General features: G+C 36.5%; 1 protein-coding gene across 5 annotated transcripts; it reads right to left on the bottom strand.

Annotated features, from left to right (window-relative positions):
• On the bottom strand, positions 1-10,633 carry LOC100775799 (uncharacterized protein At2g33490). 5 transcript variants are annotated; one of them, XM_006604105.4, is made up of 11 exons: positions 10,262-10,633; positions 9,833-9,908; positions 8,940-9,014; positions 8,754-8,815; positions 8,583-8,651; positions 4,419-4,447; positions 4,135-4,342; positions 3,800-4,039; positions 3,511-3,564; positions 920-1,847; positions 1-336 (listed from the first exon to the last, which is right to left on the bottom strand). In XM_006604105.4, the coding sequence occupies exons 1-11, from the start codon at positions 10,373-10,375 to the stop codon at positions 326-328; spliced, it is 1,866 nt and encodes a 621-aa protein (XP_006604168.1). In that variant the 5' UTR covers positions 10,376-10,633; the 3' UTR covers positions 1-325. The 5 variants fall into 5 exon arrangements, with proteins under 5 accessions (XP_006604168.1, XP_040868399.1, XP_006604166.1 ...); XM_041012465.1 differs by having other exon boundaries at positions 9,833-9,905; positions 10,262-10,632; XM_006604103.4 differs by having other exon boundaries at positions 1-345; positions 10,262-10,631.
• Between the last annotated feature and the right edge of the window lie 435 nt (positions 10,634-11,068).

The following is an 11,068-nucleotide window of genomic DNA, read 5'->3' on the forward strand; positions in this document are numbered from 1 at the left end:
TTCCGTTGCTAAAGTTCTTTCATTGTCGTCATGTTGGACTTGGGAAGTGAACAAAATTTTTCATCCGAATATGTACACAACACATTATAATGACAATCATGTAGAGTTTAGTTCCCATCATCACTAGTTAAAGTAAAAATAATAGATACAAATTGAGATGAGAAGCTAAACAATACATAAACAGCATATTTACATATATTAGCCTGAACCTTTTTGTTGGGAAAACCCTATAACTCCACAATGCAAGTGATTTAGCTCCCACATAGAATAAAGACACTTAAACTAAGATTCAGCAGAACTCAACCTCAGTATGTGCGCAAGAGATTTAGCTCCCACCTGCATCCACTGAAAAACCTCATACTCACATTTGTTTCCCATCAAGATGAAGCTGACAAGGTAAACCATAATACAAATAACAATGGAAACTGTTGACGCCAAACACACATGCCATAGACCACATTATTGCCAAAGAATGCTTGGAAGTCTACAAAAAGCCTGTACTTAAATTATTTAGGTTTAATTGCAATTCTAATCCTCCTTTAATTCTTAATCCACAATTTTGATCCAATGCTCAATTTTTCATACATTTATTTTTTCATATTTTAATTAATTAAATTACTTTTTTGATAGCATCTTAAATGAAATGTTAGATTTGGGGTTCAATTGAACCAAAATACAAGAAATAAAGCGTATGCAAAATTGAAGATTGGACTAAAATTGCAGATTTTCTAAAATGTGGAGGCTAAAATCGCAAAAAAAAAGAGGGGGGGGGGGGGGGGGGGACCAAAATTGTAATTTAGCCAACTATTTAAAATAAAGTTAAGGAGCAATCATAAAGAATATTATCTATTTGAAAAGCATATTCAAATTTATAAAAAAAAAATTCCAATAATGAGAACTACAACAAATAGTATCTTACCTTGGATTTCGCTAGAGTGAGAAGCCAGGTCAGATATATTAGATGCTCTCTGGGACATGGGTGTTAGTGGAGGTGACACGGCTTTATCAACCTTTGAAACTTGGGGAGTATCCAAATACTTAGTATTAGAGACATTTAATGCCACAACTCTCTGACCACTAGAAGGTATAGAGAAACTCCGAGAGACAGGTGGAGTTGGAAGTGGAGATGCTGCACTAAATACAACTGAAGGAAATTTATTAGTCATGGCAGCCTCTGGATTTTTTAATACTAATGGAGCAGAGTGACCCACTCGTGGCTTGCTAGATTGATTACCAGGAGGTCTAGGAAGTTCATGAAGCTCACTTATCCTGGGTGAAGAAACCAGGGGAGGTGAAGCATTAGGAGATGCTTTTGGAGATGAAGGCTGGGGCACTGGTAAACGTGGAAAACCCCCAGAAACAGGTTTTACTGATAATGGTTTATTAGTCAATGGACCTGAAAAAGCTTGTCTTTTTATTTTCTTAGTATCAGTAGCACTGAAAAGATCAACTTGTGGAGGTGAGAGTCCATCAGCTGAAGGGCGTGGTAACTGGGTGTATGTAGTATCACTGTTACTTTCTTTGAGAACAGAGTGAGCTCTAGGGATAGTCGGCTCTGACAATTTACTATCAACATCTTTCTCATTCTTTTTTTCATCCAAAGGGGAAGAATGCCACAAATTATGCAAAGATCCACTTGCACTAATGTGGGGGGCTGAGCTAGTTTTGGTTTCTTTGATGTTGACTGGTGTAGGGAGAACATATGCATTAGACTTTGCTGCAGATGATGCTAAAAGTTGTCTTACTTTTTCAGCTGGGTCAAATTTCTTTTCTGCAAGTATTGGAGCTGAATAACTGCTGACTCTATTTGAAACTTTAAAATCTCCTTGGTTCTTGTCTAAACTTGTCTGCAGAAGGCAAGTTAATAGAAGTATTAGAGGATGACCTAAGTTAAATTAAAGAATCAATCTGAAATGATGACCTGTTAGACCAACACAAAAATAAGAATTAAAAAAATGTCATAGTTACAATGCTAAAACCTATGTCCTTAAAATGAGATCTCAAATGATACCTACAGTGCTTATTCTAACAATTAATATTTTTTTGGATAAAATGTCAAGAAACATATTACATAATTAAACTTGATTTGTGAGCTTTATTCCTTCTAGGCATCAAAGATATTCAGACTTTTAATTTGGCCCTGCTCGGTAAATGGATGTGGAACCTTATGCAGCACCAAGGGTCTCTTTGGGTTGCAGTTTTGGAGGCTAAATATGGGGGCTGGAGGGGTTTACTTGAAGAAGGAAGAGCCAACCTGCAGTCCATTTGGTGGAGGGACTTAAAAAGAGCCATTCAGCACTCTCACCATGGTATAAGTCTTCAACAGAAACTCAAATGGAAGGTAGAAGCTGGGGACAAGGTAAAATTTTGGGAGGATAGATGGATTTGTCATGATCAATCTCTAGCTGAAAAGTATCCTAGGTTATATCTGATTTCTTCCCAGCAGCAGCAGCTAATTGGTCAAGTGGGGGAGCATATTAACTCCACTTGGGAGTGGCGTTTTATCTGGAGAAGACCGCTGTTTGATAGTGAAGTTGATTTGGCCATCACTTTCCTCTCTGAAGTTGATGGTCAAGTTATTCTCACTCATGGGGCTGATAGGTGGGATTGGGTAGCAGATCAGTCGGGCATTTATTTTACTCAAAGTGCTTATGAAGTGTTATGGGAAGGGGTTACAGAGGAGAATATAGAGGAATGTTTCCAGGTGTTATGGAAAATTAGGATTCCAAGTAAGATAGCGGTTTTTGCTTGGAGGCTCCTTAGGGACAGGTTACCCACAAAATCAAACTTGCAGGCTAGACAAGTGCAGATTTCGGATATGAATTGTCCCTTTTGTGGAAGGATGGAGGAGGACGCATCTCACCTTTTTATCCACTGCAGTAAGATCCAACCTTTATGGTGGGAATCAATGTCCTGGATAAATTTCAAAGGTGCTATGCCATTGAGTACAAATCAGCTGTTCATGCAGTACTCCTTTTTGCAGGATGATGGTAGAAGGAATAAGAGGTGGCAATACTGGTGGTTGGCTATCACTTGGTCCACTTGGCAGCTTCAAAACAGAATTCTGTTCTCTGGAGCGACCTTCGATGGAAACAAATTGGTTGAAGACGCCACTTTCTTAATGTGGACTTGGCTTCATAATTTGGAGAAGGATTTTACTATCCATTTCAATCAATGGTCCAGTAATTTCAAACATAATTTTTTGCAGTAGTAGGGGTGGCTTTGGGATCAAATCACATGTATTTTTTCTTCCCATATTTTGGTTCCCAATCAGACTTATGCTGCCTGATTGAGGAACCATATTTATGGTGACTAACTCTGTAATCAGTACCTCTAGTACTTCTCTAATATATATATATAATTTATCTTTGCTGATCAAAAAAAAAAAAATTCCTTCTAGGCAAGAATGAGGTACTAATTGGCCTATATTTTTTTTACAACCAATATAAGATTTAAACCAAAGCTTCAAAATGGACAAATCTTAAGTAGTAATGTAGTAATGAATGGCACCTCTGCAGTTTCTGGGGTTGAAGCTCGAACATATGAACAGCCTGATTCTTCCACCTGGCAAAACATTGACAGTGATTATGTTGAGATGAATTTAGTTCAGATTATGAAAAACAACGATGGTATGTTTTTAATTTGTAGAGTGCTATAGATTACAACAAGTATAAAATGACAACTGTGACAAGGTTTTGCAATATTTTAAATAAAAAAGCAAACAAGCAATAAGAATAAAGTTCAATATGCACCCAGGCTTTAAAAACCATTCAAGTTTTGAGTAATACAAATTGCCAACCTCTGCTGTGTTCGGTGATGTGGAAACAATATATGGCCCTTGCTTATTTGCTCTGTAGTCAAAACTCAACTCACCACCTTCAATGATGTCAAAATCATTTCCATCATCATTATTATCACTTTCACCACCATCATCCTCTAGGCCGCTGAATTGGTAATCAATATGTTGTCGCACAGCAATCATCCTAACATGTGGCTCAACAGCCTCTAGTGATTTAAGTCCTTTCCGGAAGAAATTCAACTACATTGAAAGAAGAACAAGAAGAAAGGTGCATCAAGCTTAAGCTGAAGAAATGATAAAAAATTTGAACGAAAAAGGTCATAGTTCAAGAAAACCTGGGCAGCATGGTGGCGTGCTGCTTGTGTTAGGAGACTGCGAGACTGGCCTTGCTTCAGCGATTTCAACCGAAAGGCACAGAGTGTTGCTTCCTCTTCATATTCAGCATGAGCTGCTTGCAACTGCTGTAGGGTGAAACTTTCACCTTTACCACTTTTTGACTTTCCTTTCTCTTTCTGTTGGGCAATCATGTATTCATAAACATTTCTGAAGGCAATACAACAGATTCAGGAAACATCACATGGTGATGAGAAAAAACAATAGCAGCTGCGTCAATACAAACCTTTTTTCATCACATTGCCTCTTCATGTCCTGCATGAGGAGGAAGAGGTAGGCATTGAGATGTAACAAGACAATTGACAGTTCTATATTAAATATAAATTTATACAGCAGCAAAGTCAATAGTTCCAAATTATTAATCACTGTTCTAGGCAAGACATTCTATATGGTCTTATAAAGCATCAAAGAGGACATAGTTTTTCAAATCTCAAACTTGAGTTTTGTAAAGAAAACTTACTTATATGAAAGCTAGGCTTAAAATAAGAGAAGGTCAAAAACTGAACAACACTGCTTTTTCCTTCACCCTTTAAGTTTTGCAATACTTCTCCTACAGTCCTACACCTTGCTCAGTTCAGCTTCAATCCCCACCATTATTAACAACCCTCAAATCTCTTGCATACAAGTACAAAATCTAACAAATCATCCACTAATGACTAACCAACTTCAAATGCATGAAATCCATAACTTAACAGTATTTTCATAGCAGAGTCAAAAATATTAAATTTCAAAGATAGGTTTCTCTACCATATATTTCCCAAGCAAATTTTTGCCTATATCAATAACAATCATCCAACTTATTCTCCAACTATGAAAATTCAGGATGAACTTCTAATAAATTATTTTTCTATTGCCAACCTTTCCCCTTTTTTTAGTTGGTGGCAGCAAACAGGGTTATTTGCTGAAAATATAAATCAATTGTTAGACATAAAAATCAATCACAAGACAACATTCAACAACTTAAACTGGTGATTTGGTCCATGAGATAGTATCAAAACCTCTATTACCAAGTGGTCAAGAGTTCAATCCTTGTTGGCCCCTTTCTTTCAAATAAAAATTTAATTTCAGCACAAGATCATGGGTGAATAAATTGTCATGCTTCAAGCTCAAAGGACTCTTGAATGATGAGGTGATAGATATTAAAACCAATCATATGGTCAATCACCTAGCAACTTATGCTTTTGGGAGACATGGTCCTTGACATGTTAAAAGAAGCAATTCCTATGATACGGAGTTTGATCCCTGATGCTCCATTCTTCTAAATAAAATTAAATTTCAGCATAAGGTAGGGTAGGCTGTGCTTTAACCCCGCTTCAGCCACTAAGATAGGGTAGGCATGTGTTTAAAACTATTCATATTTCATATGCCTTCATCTCCCACTTCAAACTTTTGGAATAGTTAGTTAATGGAAAAACAACTTATTCATTGGGCAAAGATAAAAAGATAATTATAAACATTATTACAAGAGTTGGTTTATGCTTTAACTTGATAAGTGTTTCAACAGAAACACCACATATTGGCATCTCTCATCACAAGTTTTTCTTACAGTGTCACACAGTCTTTAGGAAACTACCTGAGAGGCCTTAAAAAAATTTGTGGCCATAAACCAGTGTTGTTAAATAGGTCACTACAGCAGCACAGCACTATAACACTATGGTGTTCAGGTGTTGCAGCTATCCTACAATCTGGTACCAGGACTCCATTGCAGTGTGGTTTCCACAAAACAGCTATCATGGCCACAATGGATGTCTCAGTTTCAACAGGCATCGCAGCCATCACGGTTATTAGAGAGAGATGTGGGACTACACGACTTTTTCCCCCTACATCCCATTGTCCCACTACCCCCACTAAAGTAGAAACAGGCATCATGTTTTTAGACAAAGATGTGGGACTTCACAACTTTTTACCCCCAGTCCCACTGTCCCTCTCACATAGAAACTCTTAATCTCCTCCCATATGTATCATGTAAACCACTATTCACAAAAGGAAGGACTCTTCTACTACTCCATTAGCATCTGTTCACCTCCTCCTGCATCCTCTTGTCAACTCCAGGAGTAGAGCAGTCCCTAACACAAATTAGTGACTGAATTTGAACATGATGCAACCTTGGAAGCATTAGAAGAGCTAGAAGACATTGACTTTGTAGACTTAGAAAGAGAAGAAATTGAAGGATATGTCTCACTATTCGACAATGAGAATGGTAATTATATTGGGAAAGAGGAAAAGAAGAATACATTTTGTTTTTTATGTTCAACTTCTTTATATTCTCATCAGTATTTGTCTTGAACAATTGAATTTTTGAGTTAATATTATGTCAATTCTTATGCAGCTTATTGTTGTTTGCATACAACTTAAATTTTGATATAATTGATTAACTTCAACCCCTATGCAACTTCTTTTGTTGCCTGTGACCCTATCTCCTATATGATATAGTGGATTTTTTGGCTTTCTGCCATTCTCCACAATCTGCTTTTGATAATACTGTCATAAACAAGTTAAGATATAAAACCCTGTCCATTCATCAAGTTTCAATGATTACATTGTTTATCTGAGGTAGAGAGGGTTTCCTCTGTTTTCAAATTATTTTACTGGATTTATTTAATAATATCCGCGATTACGGAATCATATGTGCTTAACAAGTTAATGAACTCTCAAATATAAAAAGATTATGAAAATAACATTGGGAGAACCACACCAAAAAAGCTAGCCATTGTAGTTGGAGAGCCTGAAGCGTCATTAAGCCCACACTAGAATCCCATACTTCCAATGTGGGCCTCAAGTCCCATTCGTTGCAATTGGATCCTAACATCTTACTAATACGTATGGATTGAATTCTTTAACCTAAAGGTTTATGCAAATTCTTTTTATCAACAGCAGCTTTAAAACACATTAGATTTAGTGAAACATTTTTTAGAGTTTTTCCACAGCAATATTTTGCAGCAAGCACAACCTAACAACTTTTGAAAACATCAGTGTATCCACAAACTCAATGTGAGGATAGCTTAAATGTTATATGTGATACCTGGGTGTGTGAGAACAAGAAACAGTCAGATTTACAAAACCAACCAATGGATGTGTGTTATATGACAATGGCTTTGTGCTAGAAGGTAACAATCAATTCCCTCAAGATCTCAGATAAGGAAACAATGTTATTGCAACAATTTCAAAAGTTAAGCACTTCATGGAGGCTACACATAAACCTCATGAGATTCACTCCAGAATAGATTATTCATTAAACAGGGATGAAGAGATCAAAAGAAGAAATCATGACATAATTTCAGCATCTCACATAATGGATGTGTAAGTGATAGGACAATTATGCAACATCTCTTTAGGCAGTTAGGCAGTTATGGATCTGAAACATTACCCTCTGTTTGAGAGGAAAGAAAATGAAAGCATTTGAATTGAAGAGAAAATGGAAGGAAAGAAATATTTGAATTTTTGTTGCTAAGTCATTTTTTTTTCTTATTTTTTGCCTTTATTTTCTATTCAACAAAACAAAAAAATGTATCACTGTCTGTATTTTCTCTCCTCAGTCCTCTCTATTTTCTTTCCTCTCATCCAGATGCACCATTACCCCTTGTTTGGTATAGTGAATCAAAACAATTTAGGATGAATGGAAATAATTTTGGGTGTTTGAAGGAGGAGAAATAAGGTGGAAATAATATTAAAAATGGTGGACCCATTATACTCTTTTTCACCTATTTCCACTAATCATTTTTATTTCCATCCACCCTATTTTTCTCCTATCTACCAAAAAGATTCTTAGTGTTACTGTTAGTGAGGTATTTGCATCTTTAGGCAGTTATGGATTTGTGTGACAGTTGCTGTGTGGTGTATTATTATATATGTATATGACATGGCAGTTTCTGTATTCAGTGGGTAGTTTGTACTTAGTGTGTTTGAGAGAGAGACTCTCTGTTGGGGCTTAGGTCGGTGTATTGTTCTAGTTGCACTACAATTCTGATTTGATCCAGAATTTCTATCAACAATAATATCCAATTTGTAGGTTCAAAATCTTTAGTCTAACAGTATGCCTATTTAACCAGATAGGAGATCATAAATATTAGATAACCAGCCATATATAAACTAATGTATGGGGATGAGACTTTAGTATCATTTCCGCCCAACGCATTATAAATGCCAAGCATTGCTATAAGTCCTGAAACACGATCTTCTTTTAATCGCATTCTGTTCTGTGTTGATAGGAAACCACATTTTCTAATAACCATTATTAGTAACAGCTAGTAACAACTAAAATAAAAGTGTAATGAACTAAATGAGGGAAAAGTGGAAAACAATGAGAGGACAGATGTGCGCACTGTAGAGCCCACTAGGAGTGTTTTATAAAGATAAATGAATCTGACAAAAAATAAATACATAAACATACCTCAACAGTTCTTAGCTCATTAAGAAGAGACTCTGATGGATTGGTTATTGTCAGTACTATGTGAGAACGCTGAGGAACAGAAGGATGGAATCAAAATAAACATTTTGTGAATGAACAATGCTCAAGGAAAAGCAAAGCAATAAAAAAGGTTACACCCAAATAAAAGCTCACATAGCTATCAACAAGCTTCTGAAGTTCAAGCTGCACACTTCCAAGCATCCCCAAAACTTTACCTGCATACAGTTCATAACCACAACAACTGTAGCAACAAGACTATATAGTATGCATAATTTAAATCAACTAGCAAAGAGGCTAAGTAACTTGGATAGGGAAGTCATGAAATGTTTACCCACTCACCACTTTCTTCATCATCATTTAAGGCAGTTTTCTCCAGTAGGCAAGTACCCATGTCCTGCAGTGACTCAGCAAATTCTGGAACACGTAACACAATAAAGGATACGCTACTGACTTTAATATTTTCAAGGCAGTATATCTCATCTAAAGAAACTAACTAGACAAAAGTATTTATTTATTTATTCAAATGACCAGTAAAGATAATACAGTGAAATAGGATGCCCTATAGAGTAGAGACTGATATGAAATACCTCGATGCTGATATCTCACAGCACTTGAAAGGTAGTCACAACAACAAACAATGTCAATAAGAATAAGAAGGCATGCCCAATGCAGGTGCGCAAGTTCACCACTATGAGCTATTTCCCTATTTTGGGAATGAACGGCAATACTAGACTTTATGGATTAATAGAATTTAGGTAAGAGAGAAGAAAGGGGAAAATGTAATCTGAGTATTAGATTGAAAATTACAGAGATGAATATTATATGCTGAGTCGGCAAGAAACTAAATAATAACAGAAAGGCTAATTCTGTTACAGAGAAACTAAACAAGATTACAAATGAAAATGAAATGAATATGTAGATATACACTCTAATACTCTAATATGGATAGTGCAGAAGACCAGCCGGCCATGGACTATGGCAACTGGAAATGCAAACTTGTATCTTCAATTGTTTGAGACATTACATACGACAAGTAAATGAAATATAAATGTGTGTGTAAGTGTGCATGTTTAATTTGTGACCTAAACATTTGGAGACATATACGAGGAACTGAGGAACATAGCAAAACAAACCGCACAACCAGTTCAAAAGCTTTGAATACATTATAAGTGAGGAATACAGAGAAACAACATGGGCAGTGTTTACGAACAAGTGTGAAGAATAATGTTTACCGTGAGCACTGTTTTGCGTAGCAGCCGCTGCAGCAAGCAGGCTATCGTAGCAATCTCTCATGTCTTGCATGTCCTGCTAAACGGTGAAATGGAAACCCTTAATGTCACTATAATTAGTAAGCCCAAGTAAAAGCAAATTGCCAAATTGGGCATGAGATCGTTCAACATTTTCCACAAAATCGCCATCATCAAACACATTTTTTACACCCTAAAGCCTGAGACTACAACTACGAGATAATAAATTAAAGTCTTCACAGCAAGGAAATAACCAATTTTCCATAAACACACACACGTGTCATCTCAAGAACAAAACCCCTCCCTACGTTCCATCACTGACAACAAGCGATGATCGCCACGACAAAAATACGATAATCGAAAAAGGCAGATAAGAACGATTCGATAATAATACGGTTAAGAGAGTGGTGAAACCTTGGCAGCGAGGGCGAGTTCGTCGAATTTAACGGTGGGGGGAAAGTCCTTTTTGTCCTTGGAGACGGTCTTGTGAAGTGCAATTTTCTTCAACTTGCTGAGCGAGGACTTCATCTTTTCTGCACCCTAGGAAGGGAAAAAGAGGGAGAGGGTTTGTTTGGAGTGGTGGGAATTGGGGGAGAATCTCAGGGGAAAGAGTGTGGGAATGGATTGAGGAGTGCAAAAGACATTGAAGGAGAAGGAGGAGGGTGGGTCAAAGAAGGGAAGAAGAGAGATAGATCAGACAGACAGCAAGAGAGAGAGAGAGAGAGATGCGAAATGGGAAACTAGAGAGGCATCAGTCCAACGTCATCACGCAACCAAGCCTAAGCCCAGAACCCCGCACGCTTCCACACCTCACCGCACGTGTCTCTGCTCTCACTTCCGTCATTTACTTATATATATTCCTAATTCCTAAAATTACTATTTTTTTCGCAAATTATCATTTATGAAATTAGGAAAATGTCAAATAAGTTTATGAATTTGAAATCCGTTAGTTATGTTAGTTTTTTCCCGTTAATTCTGTTATGAGCTTTAGTAATGGTAGGATATAAAATATATAAATTGTGTACATGTTAAAGGAATAAAATAAGGATATTTATTATCATTAAATTTATGTGTAAATTTTTTTTATACTTAATTAGAATGATTCATTATGAACCCCAAAGAAGTTGGTCGAGTAGAACAAAATAGGTTCTTGCATATGATAGGTCGCAAGTTTAAATACATATATTTTAAACATTATAAACAGAAGATTTTATCTCAAAA

The sequence above is a fragment of the Glycine max genome, chromosome 19, assembly GCF_000004515.6.
Source record: "Glycine max cultivar Williams 82 chromosome 19, Glycine_max_v4.0, whole genome shotgun sequence".
NCBI lineage: Eukaryota > Viridiplantae > Streptophyta > Magnoliopsida > Fabales > Fabaceae > Glycine > Glycine max.

Coding starts and splice junctions, on each gene's coding strand:
- LOC100775799 (XM_006604103.4), bottom strand. CDS start 10,375: ATGAAGTCCTCGCTCAGCAAGTTGAAGAAAATTGCACTTCACAAGACC. Junction 4,040..4,134: donor CACGCCACCATGCTGCCCAG/GTTTTCTTGAAC, acceptor CTTTCAATGTAG/TTGAATTTCTTCCGGAAAGG. Junction 346..919: donor TCACTCTAGCGAAATCCAAG/GTAAGATACTAT, acceptor GAGGTTTTTCAG/TGGATGCAGGTGGGAGCTAA.